Source organism: Drosophila guanche, unplaced genomic scaffold (genome assembly GCF_900245975.1).
Source record: "Drosophila guanche unplaced genomic scaffold, DGUA_6, whole genome shotgun sequence".
In the NCBI taxonomy this organism is placed as follows: domain Eukaryota; kingdom Metazoa; phylum Arthropoda; class Insecta; order Diptera; family Drosophilidae; genus Drosophila; species Drosophila guanche.
This window is the reverse complement of record NW_022995787.1, coordinates 76,729-102,534: the sequence shown is the minus strand read 5'-3', so window position 1 is coordinate 102,534 and position 25,806 is coordinate 76,729. Positions and strand designations below refer to the sequence as shown.

The window sequence follows — 25,806 nt, the reverse complement described above, 5'->3', positions numbered from 1 at the left end:
CAATAAAATCTCAGAGAAGAACTTCAATAGAACTTCAATCAACAAAATATATTATTCCACACGAATTTAATTTAGTAGATTCAGAATTTTGAATACCGTGTGATGTAATAATAGGCATTGATTTTATTAAAAAATTCCATTGTCAATTCGATTTCAAACCAAGTAAAGACTGGTTTATAATTTGACCTCAAACTTTAAATTATCAAATTTATGTTCCGATAACATATAGTGCTGGCAACAATACAGTTCTTCTGCCAGCCAGATCCCAAGTAATTCGAAAAATAGACATTAGTACATTAAATGATTATATATTCGTTCCTAATCAAGAAATACATAATGGAATTTATGTTGCAAATACAATAGCAGCATCCAAAAATGCATACGCCTTCTAAACACAACTAATTTCGACCAATTGGTCATAATACTTATGCGGAAAATTGAAACGAACAAGTACTTTAAAAATTAAAGAAAAATTGTTCAGAACAATTAAAAAGTCAACTAACAGAATTATGCACCAAGTATAGTGATGTGTTCGGACTGGAAACCGAACCAATAGCGACAAATAATTTGTATAAGCAAACATTAAAACTTAAAGATGATGAACCAATTTATATTAAAAACTACAGAAGCCCGCGTAACCAAATTGAAGAAATTCAAAAACACGTAAGGAAATTAATAAATGAAAAAATCGTAACACCGTCTGTATCCGGTTATAACAGCCCACTCCTGTTAGTTCCAAAAAAATCATTACCAAATTCGGAAGATCAGAAATGGCGATTAGTAATTAACTATCACCAAATCAACAAAAAACTACTTTCTGATAAATACCCGCTCCGCAGAATTGATGATATTCTAGACCAACTGGGCAGAGCTAAATACTTTTCATGCCTTGACTTAATGTCTGGTTTCCACCAAATTGAACATGAAGAAAATTCAAGAAATAATACATATTTTTCAACGAGCAATGGCTCATATCGCTTCATGCGATTAATATTTGGTCTTAAAATAGCAACAAATTCATTTCAGAGAATGATGACAATAGGATTCTCGGGGTTAGAACCTTCTCAGGCATTCCTTTATATGGATGACTTAATGGTGATAGGAAATTCCGAAAAACGCATCATTAACGAGAAGAAACGTGTGAGACGCTTCTTACGCGTCACAACTTTTATACCCGGCACTCAGGACTACATCTAGATGTAGAAGACATCGCCAACCACTAGGTATCGTTTACATTACAGAACACGTAGTAAAAAGACTACTAAATAAAATTCATCAAAAAAATTGGATCAGTTAATCGTATTTTCCAATTTATGAGATATTTAAAACAGCAATAAAATTTGTACTTTTTCCCTGCAAATTCTGTGCAATAATGACCGCTAGGTTTCACAGTAGATTTTTCGAAAGTGGCGCCATCTATGAAAATGTCTGGTAAGCAACTTTGATGGTCACTCTTTTTCTAATAAAGAGCGTTGAAACCCGAGTCTTGGTTTTAACTTTTAAAAATTAGCTTTTGGCCACTGTTTCCGCAACTCCTCGCAACCAGCTCGGAATCAAAATCTCGAAATAAAAAGCCAAGTGTTGCTGTTCGACCGAGTCAAATTCAAATCAATTTAATCTCTTCTTCTTTTCAATTTCGATATTCACCCATTAAATGCATGTTCTTCCTCGTTCTCTATCGTATTCACATATTACATGTATGCTCTATAGCAACAAACTTCTGTCAGTATGTCGTAAATGCAACCATTCAATAACGTAATGCTACAAATTCATTTTACTTAAACAAAATACTAATTGCTCCCGGCCATAAGCCCTTTGCGCTAATTTGGCGTAAACAGCCACCAAAACTGGTCATTGGGACAATAGTGCATCTGCACCTCAGCTGTGTTTTGTCAAATTTTAAATTCTTTCTTATTCTGTCATCTACATCTACAACACTTCTCACAGCAACATGCTCGCCGCCCTTCCCTAGACCCACATACTGCAGACTCGAGGCAGAGACAGCGACCGCACACAAAAAATAAACCTATATAAGCTGCGGGACGGGTTGGGTTAAAATGGGAATGAGAGAATGTAAAAAGAACAACAAAAGCTGTGGACAGGGTGGCTTTAGCCACTGGAAATTAGTTTCTCCACTGTGGCTATAATAATGATCCGATCGGATCCCAACTTGGTGATCTGATAGATATGGCCATTTCCTACGGAATGTCGTTTAGATTTCTTTTCTCTTCAAAATTGTAGATTTGGGAGGTTTTCGCCCTTTTGCGGGGGGCGGAAGGGGGCGTGGGTCATTTTTGAAATGCACTGGTTTCAGTGTGAGCAAACAGCAGTCCGGAGCCAAAATTTGGTGGCTCTAGCTCTTATAGTCTCTAAGAACTAGCCGACAAACAAGACGGACAGACGGACAGACAGACATGGCTCTATCGATTCGGCTATTGATGCTGATCAAGAATATCCATACTTTATGAGGTCGGAAACGCTTCCTTTTGCTCGTTACATACAACCGTTATTCCACACAAATACAATATACCCTATTTACTCTTCGAGTACCGGGTATAAAAATACCTCAAACAAATTAACATTTTTGCATTTCAAAGCTTAAAGTTTTCTGAACACATTTCTACCATGGTAAATAAAACCATGGGTGTGCTTGGTTTTATAAAGAGGTGGTCAAAAGAATTTGAAGACCCCTACTATATAACGAAGACTCTCTATATCTAGTTTGTTCGTCCGATTTTAGAATACGGCTCATGTGTATGGTGCCCTCAGTACAACATACATCAGGACCGTATTGAATCAGTACAGAAAAACTGTTTATTATTTGCCCTACGGGGCCTCAACTGGGATGCAACTGTGAGACTGCCATCCTAACGTAGTAGACTTCTTTTAATAAATCTTCCATCCTTAGTTAGTCGTAGAAAAATGCTTGGTGTAATTTTTATGCACAACTTGATCAAGGGGGATGTAGACAGCCCTGACTTGCTGAGCCGCATGAACTTTACGATTCCCATTAGACCCACTAGAAACTTTATTCCTTTGTTCCTTCCACTATGTAGATCGAATTATGCCTCACACGAACCCTTTAGGGTTTTATGCTCGGATTATAATTCCCTATACCACATTATATCGTCAACTCACTCCCTTCCTCTTCTTAAATCTCTTATACTAGCCTACCTCTCCCGTAGTTAGTTTCGTTTTAGTTTTGTCTTGTTTCTGATTTTGGTAATTTTGGTTGCTTAGCTATAGTTGCATTAGTTCAGTTTTGTTTAGCTCTAATTTTCCTCGAATATTAGCCCAACATCTATCTTTCCTGCATGCTCGCGACCGGTTCGGTTAATCGCGCCGCGCGTCATGCGGCAGCGCCCCTCGGTCGGTTGGGCGGGAGGAGGGCTGCGTTCTGCTGGGTTCCGCGCGTAACAGGCTTTGGCTTGGTGTCGCATGGGCCACTTGATGGTGCAGTCATTGCATATCAACGTCCAGACAAGCCACATCATATCTTGTTACATAGGAAAGCAACCAATGGAAATACAACAAGGGCTCTGGACAATGGCCAGGCATCGTTGCAAAGTTCGCTTCTTACAAATAGAGGAACCACATTTTTGGCTACTGCCATTGTACTGGTTAAAGGTAGATAATAGTTTCTATAAATGCAGATGTGTTTAGATTCAGGTAGTCAAATTCATTTTGTGACAGCCAGATTTGCGTTAGCGAAGTGCAGTATTCGGGGAGTTGTCGGGGAGATTGAAACAACATTCAAGTCCAGAGTGACAAACTTTTTTGCAGCAGGCAAGTTTTGTGTTTTGCCAGAAATAACACGGTATCATCCCACAGCGACAGGAGTCATAAGGTCACTAGTCCCAAAGAAGATAAAACTTGCAGATCCTTTATTTGATTCGGCAGAAGAAATAAATATGCTACTTGGAGTTAATTTGTTCTTTCAGCTAATAGTAGCTGGTCAAATTAGAATGGGATTAAATAAGCCAGTACTACAGAGCTAGTTTGGATAGTGGTAGGCGAGTGCATTCCTGACGAGATTGTAGCGTTGATTGTCAATAAAGCTGATGGTCCAAGGCAACAGGAGGGTGACCAGTTGCAAAATTTGGTGCAACAGTTCTGGCAATGCCAGGAAGTGTCGCGAGGTGGAAAGGTATTAACAGAATCTGAAAGGCTTTGTGAAGAGATTTTTATGGCTACAGTGAAACGGACAAACGATAATCTTATAGAGTAGTTCGCTTGCCTTTTGCACAGCCACAGAAGTCGCTAGGGGATTCCCATAACATCGCTTTGACTAGGTTTTTGAATTTAAACCGAAAGCTCAATAAGAATCCAGACCTCAAGAGAGCTTACGCAGAATTTATCGATGAGGCAATTGGATAATTTAGAGGAGGTCGCGGCTGATAAGATAAACGTGGTGAAATATGTCATGCCCCATCATCCGGTGATTCGCCCAGAAAGTTTGACGACAAAAGTGAGAGTCGTATTTCGTATGCTGGTAGGAGCAACGTTGCAACCAGATTTGTTCGAGACCCTTACTCGATTCCGGTTTTATCGATTTGTATTGACTGCTGACATCTCTAAGATGTATAGGCAAATATTAGTTGAGCCAAGCGACTGCAATTATTTGTGAATTTGATGGCGTAATTGTAGTAATTACCCATCTAAGGTACTACGCCTTAAAACGGTTACCTATGGAACCAATTCAGCACCTTTTCTAACAGTTATATGTCTTCACTATTTAGCGGATCAATTTGGGGAATCGTTCCCATTAGCTAGTGAAGCTGTAAGGCAAAACTTCTACATGGATGATATGCTAGCTGGAGCGAGGTTTTACGAGCAGCTAAATGAATTAAAAAATGAAGTTATCGAGTTGTTAAAGTTGGGGCGATTCGAGCTTCATAAGTGGCATTATAACAGCTATTGTGATGGAGATGGCGCAGACGCAATAGAACCATTAGAGCTCCAGGTAACAGATACAGTAAAAAAGTAAATTGATAAGTTTCAATTTTCGTACGTCGCAAGTAATTCGGACAGCATTACGAAGCGTATCGTGTTATCAGAGTTAGCACAGTTGTTTGATGAATGGGATTTCTGAGCCCCTTTTGATTTTAGGAAAGGGTTTCATGAAAGAACTGTGGCTGCTAAAGCAACAGTGGGATGAGGAGTTGCCGCCAAGCTATGCGCTGCAATGGCAGAAATACAGAAGCGAATTGGAACTTGTTCATGAGTGTTCGTTGCCTCGAGCTGTAGTGCCAGTCCATGCAGTGGCAGACAGAATTGAGCTGTATGGGTTTTCAGATACCTTTTCTAGAGCGGCGGTATATGTTCGCGTCATTGATGAGCATGGAGCAAATTTGTTGGCAGCCAAATCGAAGGTTGCACCTGTTCGAGTAGTATCGCTAACTAGATTAGAATTAGAAGGTGCGAGACTGTTAGCGCAGCTTATGGCAAAAATAAAAAAGTGTGCACCCGAATCGTTTTCTAAGGTCGGTTACTTTACAGATTCGACAATTGTTTTGAGTTGGATCGCATCGCATGCTAGTCGTTGGACAACGTTTGTGGCTAACAGAGTAGCTATAATTCAAGATCTGTCGAAGGCACAGGAGTGGTACAAGATAGAATCGAAGCAAAATCCGGCAGATATCGTTTCTCGAGGGCTGTGCACAAGTTAGCTAAAGGCTTCGTCGTTGTGGTGGCAAGGGCCACCAGTTGCGGTTACCGGATGAGCAGTGGACACTTGTGGAATGGCAAGGTCCAGAGGGGCTCCCCGAACAACGAAACAACAAATTTAGCCTGCCAGAATATCCAAAGATTATAGTAGATGCCATACTAGGAGGTAGCAAATATGCTAAGGATTTTTGAAAACTAACGAGAGTATTTGGTTTCGTTTATCGTTGGCGTCCAATTGCACAAAAGATTGATTCGACTAGAGCTAAAGAGCTAACAGCACTCAAATTAAAAGGTGGCTTGAATTATGTAGTATCTAATTTGCAAGCTTTAAGTTTTTACACTGAGATCGAAAAATTACGCAATGGCAAAATTATAAGTTCTTCAAAAATTCAAGCACTTAACCCGATTCTAGACCAGTCTGAGGGTATAGAAATAATTCGTGTAGGTGGCAGGCAGGCTGTCTAGGGCCAATGTACCATTTGACACCAAACACCCCATGCTTTTACCAAATAATCATATTGTTGTAAAACCATTGTTTGAATATACGCATCGAAGCAATATGCATGTCGGAGCACAAGCGTTATGTGCTTTTGTGCGACAACGTTTTTGGGTCATCAATGCTAGAAAACTAGCTCGCAGCACGGTAAGGAGTTGCATTGCATGTTTTTGACAACGTCCAATATTAGCTACGCAAATGATGGGTTCCTTACCAGCAAGCCAAGTGCAGCAAGGAGTGAAGCCCTTTGAACGTACTGGACTCGACTACGCTGGGCCGTTATGGATGCACTTCAACCAAAGAGGCCGGCGGCCTATCAAGGTTTATTTATGTGATTTTGTGTGCTTTTTGAGCAAGGCTTGTCATCTAGAGCTTGTGTCAGACCTGAGCACAAACGCATTTAAAGCCGCACTCAAACGATTTTTTGCTCGTCGTGGGATCAGCGCAGAGCTGTTTTGTGATAATGCCACCAATTTTGTTAGTGCTTCACGGGAGCTGAAGGCGATAGCGAATTTGATCTGGAATGACAGTGGCAAGCACCAAATTGTGGATCAGTGCAGCCAACTCGGTGTCAGTTTCCATTTTATTCCACCCCGATCGCCTCATTTTGGAGGACTATGGGAGAGCGCGGTGAAAGTAGCTTCGCTACTTGTTTGTTCGAAGTTTCAATAGCACAGCGCTTAACTACGAGGAACTGGTCACAGCGATATCACAAGCAGAGGCAGTGATGAACTCACGACCGCTTCACCGACTTTCGTCGGACAGTAATTGACGCCGGGTCATTTCTTAATTGGTCGACCATTGAACAGCATGCCTGAGCCATTTGATGAGGACATTTTTAAGTTATCTGCTACTAATCGATGGAAAAGAATCGTCGCAGTACACCATGCATTTTGGATACGTATTTGACGTTGTTGCAGCAAGTGGTCAAGTATGCAACAACATTCAACCAGGCATTTTGGTCTTAGTTGGAGAAGACAGCATACCCCCAGGACAATAGGCTCTGGGTCGCGTACATCAAGTTTATCCTGGCACTGATGGTGTAGTTCGTGTAGTCACCATAAAAACCAAATCAGGATTTAACAAGCGCAACATACACAAGATCTGCCCGTTACCGATTGGAGACACAGAGTAAAATTGTTGGAAGGAGCTCCCAAGGCCGGGAGTATGTTTACGCCAAATTAGCGCAAAAGGCTTATGGCCGGGAGCAATTAGTATTTTGTATAAGTAAAATTAATTTGTAGCATTAAGATATTGAATTGTTGCATTTACGACATACTCACAGAAGTTTGTTGATGTAGAACATACATGTAATATGTGAATACGATAGAGAAAGAGGAAGAACATGCATGTAATCGGTGAATATTTTTTTTTTTTTTTTAGACGCTGATATGCAATGACTGCACCATCAAGTGGCCCATGCGACACCAAGCCAAAGCCTGTTACGCGCGGAACCTAGCAGAACGCAGCCCTCCTCCCGCCCAACCGACCGAGGGGCACTGCCGCATGACGCGCGGCGCGATTAACCGAACCGGTCGCGAGCATGCAGGAAAGATGGATGTTAGGCTAATATTCGAGGAAAATTAAATCTAATCATAACTAGACTAAGCTAAGCTATAGCTAAGCAAGCAGAAATTACCAAAATCAGAAACAAGACAAAACTAAAATGAAACTAACTACGGGAGAGGTAGGCTAGTATAAGAGATTTAAGAAGAGGAAGGGAGTTAGTTGAGGATATAATGTGGTAGAGGGAATTATAATCCGAGCATAAAACCCTAAAGGGTTCGTGTGAGGCATAATTCGATCTACATAGTGGAAGGAACAAAGGAATAAAGTTTCTAGTGGGTCTAATGGGAATCGTAAAGTTTATGCGGCTCAGCAAGTCAGGGCTGTCTACATCCCCCTTGATCAAGTTGTGCATAAAAATTACACCAAGCATTTTTCTACGACTAACTAAGGATGGAAGATTTATTAAAAGAAGTCTACTACGGTAGGATGGCAGTCTCACAGTTGCATCCCAGTTGAGGCCCCGTAGGCCAAATAATAAAAAGTTTTTCTGTACTGATTCAATACGGTCCTGATGTATGTTGTACTGAGGGCACCATACACATGAGCCGTATTCTAAAATCGTACGAACAAGCGAGATATAGAGAGTCTTCGTTATATAGGGGTCCTCAAATTCCTTTGACCACCTCTTTATAAACCCAAGCACACCCATGGCTTTATTTACCATGGTAGAAATGTGTTCAGAAAACTTTAACTTTGGGTCTAGTTTAACACCTAGATCATCAACCAATGTAATTCTCTCAAGAGAACTACCGCAGAGGGTGTAAGGAGCCAGGAAGGGGCTGGAGCGACAAAAAGTCATAACATTGCACTTCGAGGCATTAAGTTGTAACATATTTGCACAGCACCATGACTGAAAGCTATTGAGATCAGATTGCAAACGAGAGTGAAATGAAATGTCCTTATACTGGACACAGAGTTTAACATCATCCGCATACATAAGTACTCGAGAATTTGTTAATACAGAAGGCAGGTCATTAATAAAGAGTGTGAAAAGTAAGGGGCCTAAATGGCTACCCTGTGGTACTCCAGAAGTAACCATAACAGGTAAAGATACGAAGTTTTTGAAAAGGACCCTTTGAGACCTAGAACACAGGTAGCTAGAAATCCATCTCAACAGATTGGGCGGAAACCCTAGAAGGTTGAGCTTTTGTGCAAGAAGAGAATGGTTTACGGAATCGAATGCCTTACTGAAGTCAGTGTAAATAACATCCGTCTGCAAGTTACTTTGGAAGCCTTTAATTACAAAGGAGGTGAACTCTAAAAGATTAGTGGTTGTTGATCGTCGCCGTATAAATCCGTGCTGAGCTGGAGATATAAGTGATTTGCAGAGATGCTGCAAGTGCGGAGTTAAAAGTTTCTCGAACATTTTAGGAATAGCGGATAACTTAGATATACCTCTATAGTTTTTAGCGTCAGACTTGCTACCTTTCTTATGGAGAGGAATTATAAAGGATTCCTTCCAGATGGGGGGAAAGCTAGAAGAATGGATAGATAGAGTGAATAGTTTAAGCAAAGGTCCGCAGAGAGACTCGGCACAGTACCTGAGTACACAGCCGGGAACTCCGTCAGGGCCCGGTGAGTATACCGGCTTAACTAATTGAAGTTCATGAAGTAAGGAGCCTTCATTTAACAAAGGGCAGAAAATGCCNATTCTGGACGTTGATATGCAATGACTGCACCATCAAGTGGCCCATGCGACACCAAGCCAAAGCCTGTTACGCGCGGAACCTAGCAGAACGCAGCCCTCCTCCCGCCCAACCGACCGAGGGGCGCTGCCGCATGACGCGCGGCGCGATTAACCGAACCGGTCGCGAGCATGCAGGAAAGATAGATGTTAGGCTAATATTCGAGGAAAATTAGATCTAATCATAACTAGACTAAGCTAAGCAAGCAGAAATTACCAAAATCAGAAACAAGACAAAACTAAAATGAAACTAACTACGGGAGAGGTAGGCTAGTATAAGAGATTTAAGAAGAGGAAGGGAGTTAGTTGAGGATATAATGTGGTAGAGGGAATTATAATCCGAGCTTAAAACCCTAAAGGGTTCGTGTGAGGCATAGTTCGATCTACATAGTGGAAGGAACAAAGGAATAAAGTTTCTAGTGGGTCTAATGGGAATCGTAAAGTTTATGCGGCTCAGCAAGTCAGGGCTGTCTACATCCCCCTTGATCAAGTTGTGCATAAAAATTACACCAAGCATTTTTCTACGACTAACTAAGGATGGAAGATTTATTAAAAGAAGTCTACTACGGTAGGATGGCAGTCTCACAGTTGCATCCCAGTTGAGGCCCCGTAGGCCAAATAATAAAAAGTTTTTCTGTACTGATTCAATACGGTCCTGATGTATGTTGTACTGAGGGCACCATACACATGAGCCGTATTCTAAAATCGTACGAACAAGCGAGATATAGAGAGTCTTCGTTATATAGGGGTCCTCAAATTCCTTTGACCACCTCTTTATAAACCCAAGCACACCCATGGCTTTATTTACCATGGTAGAAATGTGTTCAGAAAACTTTAACTTTGGGTCTAGTTTAACACCTAGATCATCAACCAATGTAATTCTCTCAAGAGAACTACCGCAGAGGGTGTAAGGAGCCAGGAAGGGGCTGGAGCGACAAAAAGTCGTAACATTGCACTTCGAGGCATTAAGTTGTAACATATTTGCACAGCACCATGACTGAAACGATAACTCTAGTCTAACGTTTGCTCTCACTTTACTTTACAGGAATATGACCTGTGTCTCAAATTGTAGTAGGCGTATGTATTCATGAGCTCTTAAACAATTATGTCTTCCGTCCAGTAATTATTTCTCACACTTTTCATTGGGGCCTAAATGGCTACCCTGTGGTACTCCAGAAGTAACCATAACAGGTAAAGATACGAAGTTTTTGAAAAGGACCCTTTGAGACCTAGAACACAGGTAGCTAGAAATCCATCTCAACAGATTGGGCGGAAACCCTAGAAGGTTGAGCTTTTGTGCAAGAAGAGAATGGTTTACGGAATCGAATGCCTTACTGAAGTCAGTGTAAATAACATCCGTCTGCAAGTTACTTTGGAAGCCTTTAATTACAAAGGAGGTGAACTCTAAAAGATTAGTGGTTGTTGATCGTCGCCGTATAAATCCGTGCTGAGCTGGAGATATAAGTGATTTGCAGAGATGCTGCAAGTGCGGAGTTAAAAGTTTCTCGAACATTTTAGGAATAGCGGATAACTTAGATATACCTCTATAGTTTTTAGCGTCAGACTTGCTACCTTTCTTATGGAGAGGAATTATAAAGGATTCCTTCCAGATGGGGGGAAAGCTAGAAGAATGGATAGATAGAGTGAATAGTTTAAGCAAAGGTCCGCAGAGAGACTCGGCACAGTACCTGAGTACACAGCCGGGAACTCCGTCAGGGCCCGGTGAGTATACCGGCTTAACTAATTGAAGTTCATGAAGTAAGGAGCTTTCATTTAACAAAGGGCAGAAAATGCCATTCGACCTTGGTAAACTATATGGATACATATGACCTGGGTAGCTTTCCTGGGAATAGGTGGTTTGAAAAAATTGTGCAAAAAGATCGGCGATTGCCTGATCATTGTTTGCCGACATATTCAAAAATGATAGCGAGGATGGATGTGCGGACGTTCTACGCTTACTGCTTAGAAAGCTGTAAAACTGTTTAGGGTCCTTTGAAAAACGTATCCTACATCGAAGGAGGTAGTTCCTATAGCATTGAACATTAAGAACAGTGAAGTTTGACCGAGCTATTAAGTAATTAGAAAGAGAAGAGGGAGAACCAACTTCTTGAGATTTTTTAAATAGTCTTGATTTTAGATTTTTTAGACTGGATGACTCTTTGGTGAACCAAGGAGGTTTCGCAGATCTAGTCCCTGTACTTTCACCCTGTGTGCACAGTTTTTAACACAGTTCATGTAATATTTTTTACAAACACGGAAGTTACTGCAGTGACGTGTTCATGTCTCGCCTGGTTAGTTTTAAAGCTTAATTCAATAACTCGAAGCATTTGAGCCGAAATGCTTTCGTCGCCTGGCGTTCAGATAGCCTACCCGCACGATCCGATACAGTAGATCCAATATCTATCGACACTTCGAAAGTAGGATGATAGCAGTCTTCAGGTATAGTGAGCGGGAGTGCTCGTGTTAACAACGCTACGGTCGGATCCGAGACAAAGCACAGATCAAGCAATCGACCCAAGGAGTTTTTTACATGGTTGACTTGAGACAGGGACAGGTCTAATAAGCCATCAATAAACTCATGCCGTGACATGGGCACAAGGTTGTTTGACTCGTTAACCGAAGACCAGACAGTACCTGGCAGGTTGAAATCCCCAAGAACTATTAAATGGTCTTTATCTGATAGCGAGGAAGAAACAGTTTTTAAGGCAGACAAATGNATGGATACATATGACCTGGGTAGCTTTCCTGGGAATATGTGGTTTGAAAAAATTGTGCAAAAAGATCGGCGATTGCCTGATTATTGTTTGCCGACATATTCAAAAATGATAGCGAGGATGGATGTGCGGACGTTCTACGCTTACTGCTTAGAAAGCTGTAAAACTGTTTAGGGTCCTTTGAAAAACGTATCCTACATCGAAGGAGGTAGTTCCTATAGCATTGAACATTAAGAACAGTGAAGTTTGACCGAGCTATTAAGTAATTAGAAAGAGAAGAGGGAGAACCAACTTCTTGAGATTTTTTAAATAGTCTTGATTTTAGATTTTTTAGACTGGATGACTCTTTGGTGAACCAAGGAGGTTTCGCAGATCTAGTCGGACATGAAAGTGGGACACACGTGTCAAAAATTGTGTCAAGTACATTATAAAAAATGTTTGTGCCTTCAATGACGTCACTGCACAAGTACAGAGCGGACCAATCAAAATTTCGAATTAAGTTATTGAGCTTCGTAAACTCGGCTTTACGAAAGCAGCGGACGCGTTCAGATAGCCTACCCGCACGATCCGATACAGTAGATCCAATATCTATCGACACTTCGAAAGTAGGATGATAGCAGTCTTCAGGTATAGTGAGCGGGAGTGCTCGTGTTAACAACGCTACGGTCGGATCCGAGACAAAGCACAGATCAAGCAATCGACCCAAGGAGTTTTTTACATGGTTGACTTGAGACAGGGACAGGTCTAATAAGCCATCAATAAACTCATGTCGTGACATGGGCACAAGGTTGTTTGACTCGTTAACCGAAGACCAGACAGTACCTGGCAGGTTGAAATCCCCAAGAACTATTAAATGGTCTTTATCTGATAGCGAGGAAGAAACAGTTTTTAAGGCAGACAAATGCTGCTCGTATATTAGTACATCCGAAGACGGTGGAATATACGAGCAAGTGACATAAATAGACTGGCCGGGAAGAATCAGTCTAACACAGAGGAATTCCAGGTCTTGTGAGACCTGGACTATGAAAAGTTCCGACGTAAAGTTAGAGTTTACTGCAATCAGAACCCCTCCTCCACGTCGAGACGAACGATCATTCCTATAAATTGTGTACCGATCTGCCAAAACTTCGGAACTAAGAATGTCCGGCTTTAACCAGGTTTCGGTAAAAACAATAACATGGGATGAAAATGTGAAACTATCCATAAAAAGAGTGCTCAGCTTACTACGTAAGCCGCGAGCATTTTGATAGGCTACAAAGAGGGATGTTAGTTTTTTGACTGCAAGGAATTGCAGTGGGAAGAGGGGAATGGAGCAGAGGAGGAAGGACCACTGGCCTCACTACTAGGAAGAGTTATGGGGGGCCTATTTTTCTTCTTAGCCTTAAACTCTTTCACAACCAGGTGCTCTGGCCAAAATTTGGAAGAGCAAATGGTCCCGAAATGAGTTGGAGACACGCTAATCTTGAAAGAGGATATCTCCCTGGCATATGAGAAATTAAACTTCTCCACCTTTAAGCCAACGGCTTTTATTTTGCTTTGTATAAAAGCAGTTACATCATTAGATGTGAGGTCAGGGGCAAGCCGAGAGACAAAAACTTGCCGCTTTGGTGGGACTCCCACCAGAGGTTTTGGCACCACTGATCTGGTACCTGTGACGGCAATATCCGGTGGTCCGGGACGTTTATTAACTGGTGGGATCGAAATAGATGGGATGGGCTTTGGAACGGACTCGACAGACACGGACGCTACAGTACTAACTGGCTGCATGTTCTCCGAGATGATCGATTCGGTAGCCGAAACTTAATCACCAGCAGTTGTCGTTGCCCTTGGAGTAGCGAACGAAATTAGCTGCTGCACTATCGGAGTGGACGGAGACAGTTGATCAGCAGCGAGCGGTCGAGGGACAGGCACTTGCAGATCACGAGGAGTGACTTTTTTGCGCCTAGGAGACTCATTCAGCACTTTAAAACTGCTGAATTGAGATTCCATGGCTAGAAGCCGATCGTACTGCTTTTTAAAGCCCACGGTCAGCTCCTTAAAGCCCTTTCGCGTCTGCCTCATAAACGTGACCATGTCATTCTCGATAGACCGACATGCCTCGCAACTGTAATGCAGACCATTACGCTTTGAAATTGCGCCTGAAAACCCAATACATTTTGCGTGCACTACGTTATCGCAGAGCCAGCAAGGGATGATCGGCTGGTCGTGGGTGATCTGCTTTTTGCAAGCCTTAGCGGAGCACACAACCAAGTATTCCATTATTTTATTATTTATTTTGAATATATAAATAAATAAAATAAATAAAAATTATTTTCACAAAACAAATAGCAATGGGACCAGTGTGCCGACCAATTGCTTAAAGAAAAGTTTAAAGCGGGATCGAAAACAGATGAGCGCAGAGAGGAGAGAAGAACAAGCGCAGCGGCAGCTAAAACAGTGAGCGCACGCCACTGCACAGAAAGTATTGAGAGCGAGAGAGGGAGAACAGTTACTCGAGCTATAGAGTGAAAGACAGAAGCGCAACTACAAGAGAGAGCGGTTAATAGTGAGGGCGTACTTACAACAAGAAAAAGCACAAACACACAACTAACCGACGCACAANTGGGACTCCCACCAGAGGTTTTGGCACCACAGATCTGGTACCTGTGACGGCAATATCCGGTGGTCCGGGACGTTTATTAACTGGTGGGATCGAAATAGATGGGATGGGCTTTGGAACGGACTCGACAGACACGGACGCTACAGTACTAACTGGCTGCATGTTCTCCGAGATGATCGATTCGGAAGCCGAAACTTGATCACCAGCAGTTGTCGTTGCCCTTGGAGTAGCGAACGAAATTAGCTGCTGCACTATCGGAGTGGACGGAGACAGTTGATCAGCAGCGAGCGGTCGAGGGACAGGCACTTGCAGATCACGAGGAGTGACTTTTTTGCGCCTAGGAGACTCATTCAGCACTTTAAAACTGCTGAATTGAGATTCCATGGCTAGAAGCCGATCGTACTGCTTTTTAAAGCCCACGGTCAGCTCCTTAAAGCCCTTTCGCGTCTGCCTCATAAACGTGACTATGTCACTCTCGATAGACCGACTCGCAACTGTAATGCAGACCATTACGCTTCGAAATTGCGTCACCCACGAGGCCTGAGAACCCAATACATTTTGCGTGCACTACGTTATCGCAGAGCCAGCAAGGGATGATCGGCTGGTCGTGGGTGATCTGCTTTTTGCAAGCCTTAGCGGAGCACACAACCAAGTATTCCATTATTTTATTATTTATTTTGAATATATAAATAAATAAAATAAATAAAAATTATTTTCACAAAACAAATAGCAATGGGACCAGTGTGCCGACCAATTGCTTAAAGAAAAGTTTAAAGCGGGATCGAAAACAGATGAGCGCAGAGAGGAGAGAAAAACAAGCGCAGCGGCAGCTAAAACAGTGAGCGCACGCCACTGCACAGAAAGTATTGAGAGCGAGAGAGGGAGAACAGTTACTCGAGCTATAGAGTGAAAGACAGAAGCGCAACTACTTCTCTCTCGCCAATTATCACTCCCGCATGAATGTTGTTCTTTTTCGTGTTTGTGTGTTGATTGGCTGCGTGTTTAATTATGCATTTTAATTTTAAACAAAATAATAGGCATGCACTCGCGTATTAAGATAGTTAAGAAAAGCGGCAAGCTATTCAATAATTATAGAAGAATTATTTCGAAATAAAACCCGGTGTTTATGCAAAATATAAAGGAAAATACGGAGCGCAAAACAAAAACACGTCTGGTCACTACAAAAGAGAACGCAAGAGACCGAAATCGAATATCGAAATTGAAAAGAAGAAGATTATTAAATTGATTTGAATTCCGACTCGGTCGAACCAGGAGCACTTGGCTTTTTATTTCGAGATTTTGATTCCGAACTGGTTGCGAGGAGTTTTGGAAACAGATGGATAGAGTGAACCGTTTAAGCAAAGATCCACACAGAGACTCGGCACAGTACCTGAGTACTCAGCTGGGAACTCCGTCAGGGCCCGGTGAAAATACAGGCTTAACTAATTGAAGTTCATGAAGTAAGGAGCTTTCATTAAACAATGGGCAGAAAATGCCATTCGACCTTGGTAGACTATATGGATACATATGACCTGGGTAGCTTTCCTGGGAATATGTGGTTTGAAAAAATTGTGCAAAAAGATCGGCGATTGCCTGATTATTGTTTGCCGACATATTCAAAAATGATAGCGAGGATGGATGTGCGGACGTTCTACACTTACTGCTTAGAAAGCTGTAGAACTGTTTAGGGTCCTGTGAAAAACGTATCCTGCATAGAAGGAGGTACTTCCTATAGCATTGAGCATTAAGAACAGTGAAATTTGACCGAGCTATTAAGTAATTAGAAAGAGAAGAGGAAGCACCACCTTCTTGAGATTTTTTAAATAGTCTTGATTTTAGGTTCTTTAGACTGGATAACTCTTTGGTGAACCAAGGAGGCTTCGCAGATCTAGTCGGACATGAGAGTGGGACACACGAGTCAAAAATTGTGTTAAGTAAATTGTAAACAATGTTTGTGCCTTCACGTCAGTGCACGAGTACAGAACGTAAACTCGGCTTTACGAAAGCAGCGGACGCGTTCACAAAGCCTATCTAGTCCAATATCTACCGACACTTCAGATATAGTGAGTGGAAGTGCTCGTGTTATCAACGCAACGGTCGGATCCGAGACAAAGCACAGATCAAGCAATCGACCCAAGGAGTTTTTTACATGGTTGACTTGAGACAGGGACAGGTCTAATAAGCCAGAAAAAGTTTTATTTGCTGGCGGATTTTAATGGCTTCTTCGATAGAGAAAGTCGAGGCGAACTACCTTTGAAGCTAGCGGAAAGTTAGGCTCCTCCTCGTAGCTGAGCTGCTGCTGCCGCCATTAGATGCATTGCAGATGTTGATCTGGGTGAAGTATTCTCACGTATCGGTACATCTTACAGATATTTCCGCACATGTCAACCTTCAAAAAACGAAATTGAAACAGAATGTTGAATAATTTGGCTTGGATTGAAGGGTCTGTGTGCAAGACATCATTCAGAGGAGCGCCTGATGTGGACTTAGCTGATCCTTCGAAAACGACGAGCCATTTTGTGGTGCAGCTATCTGGCTTTTCTACACAGTGATGGGGTAAATAGAATTGCAGAAAAAGCCGTTGCTTGGAAGCCAAAGACATGTGGCCCAACTCGATGTATTCGCTCATAAATGCAGAGTAGCTCCACTTCATGTGTGGATTTTTGGCCAATTTGTTTTCGAGGGTCTTGAAGCATCTCAGAGCATGTTGATATGAGTCTCCTAACGTATAGAAGCTGAGCTTTGATAAAAGTCGCACTGAATACTGTCCCGACTTAAGTCCCGACATAAGCCGTCTTCATCAGAGATCGTAGGGGCTGTGCCGCAGTAGCTGTCGAGTTACCAAAATAGTTATTCGATGTCCGACAGCGAATCTTCCTCTGGATTAGGGTTCTTGTAAAGAGCTGATAGGGATGTGTGCTTGCTTTGTACGCGTGAGAGTCCTCCAGATGCAATCCATCCGAGCTTGGACTTCTGGAGCGTTGGTAGGTTATCCGCCATTCGAATTTGACTTGTAATAAATCTATTCTCTGAGATTTGAAGAACGTTGGGCGAGATACTTTTGGGGATATTCCAGTCAGAAACGTCCAATCCAAAAGGAGGATGTTAATCCCTAATACTGCGAGTGACGACTGCTGCAATTATGTGCTGAATCTCCTACCACGGGGCTGCGCTGAAATGTCAGTGGACATGTTAGAGGATAGGGTTGATTCGCCTGTACCAAATATCGAGAAGGCAACATAATGAGTTTTGAGTCGAAGCTGATTAGCAATGCACGTCAGGGTACAAATACACCTGAGGTGCTCTTGGCATATATGATGGCGGTGGGATGTATCAAGTGGTAAGATGGTGAATTCGCCGAAGACGATGTGTGTAGGTAAGCCGCATCTGCAGGCTGCAAGCCTGGTGTACATACATAGAGCAGAAGATTGAGTTGTAACAGGGCTCATGTGCAACAACTAATGATGCCTTTGTTGACAATGCCTGCAATGACCGGAGCGACATTGCTGCAAGCCATGACTTTTGGGCAAGCAGTTTAAGTATAGATGCAATCGTTTTGCCTATTTGTGGCGCAAAATAAGAGACAGGCTCAAAAACATAGGGCATTTAGCAAGATAATGCTCTTTTGAGTCGCAGAAATGAAAGATTTTCTGGTAATTGTTCGATAAAAATGCAATGAATGTGTTACGATTCGATTTGTGTACTTTTCTTCCCACCTGCGGCATCTCTTCTCTAAGAACACCGACATATCCGTCTACCTGGGTAGCTTATCTATTGCGAGTGCCTAATGCCATTTCTCCTGGGTGTGGTGATGAGCTTGTGCATTATAGTGTGGATCAGTAGTCCGTCTACAAGCTCCTCGATGGTTGCCATGGTGCTAAGTGCCCGAATATGGGCGTTAATTTTGTCACTCAATTCGCACAACGCCTCTGCTGATCCCTTTTCAACACAAGAGAGCCCAAACATGGACTTTGTGGCTTCTCAAAAACTGGTATCTGGCCGTTGTGGCCATATGCATTGAGAAGGTAATTCTGATGATGGTGTGCTTTGCCCATTTCTTTTCCGCAAGAAGCCTTCAATTATATATTGTTTACGATATTTGTCGCTGCAGAATCCATAACATCCTTTATAACAATGCGATATTTTCTCTCGCATGTGAGTCCCCCCGCTCTGGAACAAATAAAATAAATCTCACCTCTACTATATTTATAGGTATTAATGGCCTTTGGCTACCCGGGTCTGTTGGTGACTGCTCTGGCCCTGTTCGCTCGCTTCGCTCCCTGCGACTTCAGCGGCTGTGGTCCATATTTATTGGTTTTATTTCTTGTGATGTTACCCATGGTCATTGTCATGATCTTCTACCGGACGCACTTGATGCTCTGTATATACTGCAGTCTTGGCATATTGGTGTACTCGCTGAATCTGGTGGTGGACATACAGATGATGAATCACAAGAATCAGTACAGCGAGGAGGACTACCTGATGGCTTCCCTCTCCATCTACAATGAAGTTGTCCATCTGTTTCTGTACATACTCACGTTGATTGGATTACTGGATGATTAGTGTACATTTTGCCAATAAAAATTGTTAAGTGTATGTAAATTACAGGCCACTTTCAAAATCCAATTTAGTGCCTCGGAAACGGGAAGAGTAGGCAGTGAAATATGAACAAAAATTAATAAAACTGTCAGGCAACACATGAAAAAATAGATTCGAATATTCCTTTATTCTCCCCAGAAAGATAATTTTCATCAGTAATTCAGTATCTGCATAGTTACTTTATTTGTATAGCTTTGGATTTATACTCAGTTTCTTTGAATCATCGCAACCTTTGAAATACTGTAGAAACTTGAAAGGTTTATAACAAAATCAAAAAAAAAAAAATTCTTAAAAAAGAGCTACAAACAATTATGTGCGATGTGCAAAAGCTTTTCGACGGACTGTTCCAGATCATGTACAGATCTAGGGATAACCGTCGCAGCAAATCGATAGAATTAGTCAACGAGATGCGATGCGGTAACTGCTGCCATGACAAAAGAATAAACAACGCTGCAGAGGTTATAAAGAAGCTGCCGGTGCCCCAAAAGTTCACTAAGAAGAAAGTTTTCTTCGTCTGTATAATGTAAAAGTATTTAGTCTCTGAAAGTTCATTCTTGCATTGTAAGGAAATCCCTTCAGGTGCCAAAAGTGCTTCGGGAGAAGCACTACACATGACTTGACGTACAACAATTCCTTCGAGAACAAGTCGACGAGGCGCAGCTTTGTAATGAAAATCTGCACCATACAAGTTAAAGCTGGCATACCAGGCGATCCAGCATGGATAACGCCACCGTTTCTCTGCACCACACATGGTGCTGCTTGCGGCAACGGGGGTTAAGGCGATCTTTGTGACCAATGACGATGCAAAATTGTGGCTTCTCAAACATTGGTATCTGGACGTTGTGGCCATATGTAGTCAGCTGGTAATTCTGATGATGGTGTGATATTGCCCATTTATTTTCCGCAAGAAGCCAATCAACTATATATAGCTTACGATATTTGTCGCTGCAGAATCCATAACATCCTTTATAACAATGCGATATTTTCTCTCGCAGGTGAAATAGATGAAATAAATCTCACCTTCAATTAATAGGTATTACTGGCCTTTGGCTACCCGGGTCTCACTGGATGTTCTGTTTATACTGCAGTCTTGGCATTTTGGTGTACTCGCTGTATCGGGTGGTGGACATTCAGGTCAGGTCATGAAGAAACTATAAGGAGGCCTCGTCGGTGGCAGAGTTACTCGCTGGTTCTTCCTATTGTCAGTGCTCGTTTGCTTGTCGACGCGGAGGGTTGCTTGCGGACAAAATTTTGTTTTCAAATTTTTTCATAATATGTTTTTTTTAAACAAAGACTACTATCATGTAGCAAACTATTAAAAATGTTTTTTCACATTGCTTTCAAATGGTTAATCAACACACTCCATTGTCGTTGCCCTCACACTTACAGCGAGAGCCCTTTCACTCGCACTTTTCACTCGCACGAGCGAGTTTTTGTCTTGATTCACACGGACACTGCACGTAATGTAAGTGTTGGTGCGTTGACTAGCTGAGCTGCGATGGAACGAAAATTCGTTTTGATAATTTGATTTTGTTTCGGGGCTTGGCGTATGAACCTGACCTGCCGCAACATGTGCAGAATAATGTGTGGGCGATGGGGCCAAACCCTTGGGGGTTGGAAAAAAATAAATAAAAGTTATTATTGTATTTGTATGCTGTAATTGTTTTAAGTGCAGATTTAATACTGCTGTATTCAAAATTGTAAGCATATTATGGAAACGCTTCTCGACTTCGTTGCTGCCGTATTATCAACATTGTTACCAAATCCATCTTTTATAGACAAATCTTTTCAGATAAATATAAATACATATATATTTATATATGTATATATGTATGTACATATGTACATTTGTATATATGTATATGTATTTATGTAAAACTTTCCAATTGTTGTTCTCGTCGTCGGTTATGTTCTCGGCTTCGTGTGCGTTTTAATTGTTAGCGCTTGAAACCTTTTTGCATTTTGTATACTTGAAGAGTAAATAGGGTATATTTTATTTGTGCGAATAACGGTTGCATGTAACGCACAGAAGGAAACGTTTTCGGCCCGTTTTCTCGTTTTCTCAGAGACTATAAGAGCTAGAGCCACCAAATTTTGTCTCCAGACTGCTGTATGTTCACACTGTTACCAGCCTCTAAAAATGGCGAAAACCTCCCAAATCTACAAATTTGAAGATAAAAGAATGGCCAGGGAATGACCATATATAATCAGATTAATTTTCAGTGGCTAAACTCACCCCGTCCCTCAGCTTATATTTGTTTTTTTTTTCACATTCTCTCATTCACATTTTGCTTCTGCAGTGTGCGGCCTCTGCCTCTGCCGTACCTCTGCCTCGGCCTCTGCCGTGACTTTGCAGTGTGTGGCTCAAGGGGAGGGTGGCGAGCTAAAAGAGAAGTGTCGTAGATGTAGACAACAGATGAAGAAAATATGTAAAATTAGACAAAAACGCGGCAAAGGTAAAGATGTAGTACTGAGTCTCGGGTATACAATTTGTGAAGCGGTAGAAGCGTCTCACACGTACCTTCTCGTTTTCTGGCTGCTACGTTGTTGGAATAAAATAAATTAATTTTTAATTAAAATTTCGACCGGTTGGGCGCTTTTCTACTCTAAGCTTCGGTTTGTTGTATTTAAAGCTAAACGTTTTGATTCTGTACCAATTTGTTCTCTAAAACATGTAAAGAAATCATAATCTGTACAACAGAATCTCTGCAACTGTTGGGGTTATTTTTTTAAGAGTTAACCTCGTTAGGCGCCAATTAAATATCTACTCTAATTTCCGTGGCTAGGCATACGGATTGAGAGACAAAGTATATTTTTCAATTTCTTTATTCCGGCTCACTGTCTCACGGTTCAAATTGTAGGTTAGGTTAGGTTGAGGCGGTAGTCGGGACTTCACAATCCCGACACACCTAGGCCGGTTGCGGCCCGTTGTGATTCCGCTTGGATCTTTTCCTCTTCTCCTCCCGTTTGTCAGGGTGTCAGCAGTGCTCCCATCCAGATGCTGTCACAAAATTTGCTATCTTCCTGGGGCTTATAGTAGCCATTTCTGAAATGTCGTTAAGAAAAGGTGAGCAGAGATATTTTAACCTCCTTCTACGGAGAGCCGGGCAGGAGCAGAACAGATGTTCTACTGTCTCCTCCTCGTCCTCGTCTCTACAGCTAAGACAGAAGTCGTTGTAGGTTGCACCCAGCCTATTTGCATGGTTGCTTATTAGCCAGTGCCCTAAAAGAGAGCGAATGACTATGCTGCACCTATGTCTGCTTAGTTTGCATAGTTCAGCGGTGCGTTTTCTCGAGATGTCTGGCCACGTTTGTCGAGTGATGCGACAGCCCCTGACCACTTGCCATCTGTTGGTTGTTTGCAGGGTATAGTACTCCTTTATTTTGAGCTTGCAAGTGGCCATTGGCATACGTATTTCCTCCTTATCTTGATTAAGGGGGAGTGTAGTGCCAGATCTGGCCAACTCGTCTGCTATGCAGTTGCCTTCGATGTCCCTTTAGCCTCGAAGGGGATGTCTGTGTACTCTCTGGGAACGCAATAATCATTCCTATGAGGAACTATATTAGTGTCCCTAAAGATCGCTGAGTGACCATATGGTCGTGACGCCCATAGGTCCGAATCTCGCAGACGTATTGCTGCCCTTGCTGCCTGTTCCTTCCCTGTAAAGTCTATGCCCTGCAGGCATAGGATGGCATTTAGTGCTTCATTTGGTCTGGTGCGGAGAGCGCCACTGATGCGTTCGTTATACCTTTGCCAGTTGAGCGGTGATTGTCTTTTTTGACAGAGCCGGCCACCATACTGTGACTCCGTAGAGCAGTATTGGTTTGGCAACAGCTTGGTATCTCCATTGGACTATACATGGGTTCATGCCCCATTTTAGTCTGATGGCTTTTTTGCAGGTGTATAGGGCCACAGTGGCCTTCTTCACTCTTTCTTTCGTGTTTAGGTTCCAATTTAACTTTCTGTCTATTACCAACCCAAGGTAACTGGCACTGTCGCTAAAGGTTAACCTACATTTGTTTAGTGTTGGGGAGTTGAGTGGCGGAGTTTTGTACTTGTTAGTGAATAGCACAAGTTCCGTTTTCGAGGCATTTACACCTAATCCGCACGATCTTGTCCATTCTGACAATCGAGCAAGTTTTGTGGTCATAAGATCACAGAGTGTTTGGAGTAATTTTCCCGTGAACATTAGGACAACGTCGTCTGCATATGCCACTACTTTGCAGACACCCCCTCCAAGTCACATAGAATCTTATTGACTGCAATGTTCCATAGGAGGGGAGACAGGACACCTCCTTGCGGGGTGCCTCTGTTGACATACCTTGTCTGAGTGGACGAACCCATTGATGATGTCACCGTCCTGCATGTGAGAAATTGATCGATGAGCGTCACCAAGTGGCGGACCACCCTCAGGTCAGTCAGGGCCGCCGTAATGGCTCCTGGTTCGACGTTCTTGAAGGCTTCCTCAATATCAAGGAATGCCGCTAGGGAGTATTCCTTAAGGTGTAGAGCTTTCCCTATACCTGAAATTACTTCGCGTAGGGCCGTTTCCGTGGATTTACCTTTTCGGTATGCGTGTTGTGAGTATGACAGCATCTGAGGGTTGATGATTGTCCTCAGATGTAGTCCGACTATTCTTTCGAATGTTTTTAAGAGAAAGGAGGTGAGACTTATCGGTTTGAAGTCCTTTGCCGGTTAGTAGGAGGCTTTTCCCGCTTTCGGGATGAAGACACTTTCTGCCTTGAGCCATGCTTTAGGAATCTTTCCTACCTTTAGTATCTTCTTGAAGATACATTGTAGCCAGCAGATAGGTTGGTCCCCAGCTCTCTGAAGTTGAGCTGGGATCACCTTCTCTAGACCTGGCGATTTGAACGGTTTGAAGCAAATGTTCAGTTTTGTGAGTAGGTGCTCCATCGATATGGCTGGGCCTTCACCGGGGCGATCCGGTGGTTCGGTGGTTGTGCACCCTGGAAAGTGGGTATGGTGTAGGGACTCCTTTCTGGAGTTGGCCTATGCACCATCTGTACACTTGATGTATACCACAGAGGTATTCGTTTTCGAGACGATCTTGCGCAGCCTTGCGGCTTCGATTTCGGTACAGAGTTTTTGCCAGCAGGATCTTTTCGCTCTCCTAGTTTTTTTTTTTGTAAAGGGCAAGGCTGGTCCTGTAGTCTGCCCTTAGATCGACCTCGTTGCTGTTTTTGGCTCTATTAAAATTAGCTCTGCAGCTTTCACGTAGGACTTCAATGGTCTTCGACCACCAGGGGGTTTCTTTTTCCCCCTCGGTTTGATGGGGGGACACGCGGCCTTAAAGGCTTTATTACATGGTACGTGAATCGTTTTAAAAGACTGTTAAGTTCGTCTTGTGTATCAGGGCATGTTGATGCTGTTGGGGAAAGAAGTTCTTCCAGGGTTTTAAAATATGCCTCCCAGTTGGCTTTCCTGGGGTTTATATAACTATCAGCTATTGGGCATTCGAGAGATATTATCGTCTCTATGTACCTATGGTCGGAGAAGGAGTGCTCTTCTAGGACTCTCCAGCCCTTGATAAGGCCTAGTATGCTATGGGACACTAGGGTGAGGTCTATGACCTCCTGTCGGTTCTTTATACTGAAGGTGGGGTCATTTCCCTGATTACAGAGAGCAAGATTCGAGTTTAGGATGAAGCTGAAAAGTGACTCACCCCTTACATTTATGTCCGAGCTTCCGCATTGGGTATTGTGGCGTCCAAAACTGTATTGTCGGCGTCCGACTTGCCGGAGCTTTCGTTTCGGCACATTGCCTCGAACTCCAGCATCCGCTCCGACTCTAGGGAGTCACCTTCTTGGGCCAACTCTAGCTCGTTGTCGGGGGCCTCGATCTCCGAGGCAACATCCTGCTCGACTGGGTTGTCAACAGGACGTACCCCGGCCGCTGCATCCGACTTGTACACCTTTACGGTGACAGAGCCGAACCCAAAGTTGAGCTCATTTTTGGCTGCCTCTATCGGGGCCAGAGACTTTTTGTTCAGCACGACCACGGCTTGGTTTGTGGGTCGCTTCAACTTTGACCACCTTCCAGTCCGCTGTTGGAAGGTTTGGGTTGCATCACTGCAACATTATGTCCTACGCAAGACCGAGAGAATACCTCCGGCCGTGGGTTTAAGAGCGGGAGCCCGACGACCCGTGAAGCGAGGTCAGCTGACGACGATCAAATCGCGGACCCATTTGAAGCGGATGAACGCGATGGCGACGAAATATGTCGACTTGCCTCGCGAGTAGAAGTGTCCGATATTAAAAGCACAACGGGACCTTGGTAGGGATGTCTTTGCAGACTGGAAGTGGGCCGGGGTATTTGTCCAGGAGCTCGAAACAGCGGTCGGCCAGTGCCGCTTCCACGCACTTCCACAGGTTCCTCAGGATTCTTCCGTCCCCGCTGCCTTTGTAGACGACGCCTATCAGCGTCCTCTCTTTGCCAATCTGCGCAAAGGACACATTT

The 25,806-nt window shown here is 42.9% G+C and overlaps 1 protein-coding gene and 1 long non-coding RNA gene across 2 annotated transcripts; both read left to right on the top strand.

Annotated features, from left to right (window-relative positions):
- The first annotated feature begins 420 nt into the window (after positions 1-420).
- LOC117591527 lies at positions 421-7,005 on the top strand. Its single transcript, XR_004574413.1, has 3 exons — positions 421-1,140; positions 5,128-5,131; positions 6,995-7,005. It is a non-coding gene; the product is annotated as an uncharacterized LOC117591527 (long non-coding RNA).
- Positions 7,006-18,850: 11,845 nt separating this feature from the next.
- Positions 18,851-19,292, top strand: LOC117591525 (protein lifeguard 1-like). The gene is made up of 2 exons (XM_034284819.1): positions 18,851-18,884; positions 18,942-19,292. Exons 1-2 carry the CDS (start codon positions 18,864-18,866, stop codon positions 19,290-19,292), a joined length of 372 nt encoding a protein of 123 aa, XP_034140710.1. The 5' UTR covers positions 18,851-18,863.
- Positions 19,293-25,806: the final 6,514 nt, after the last annotated feature.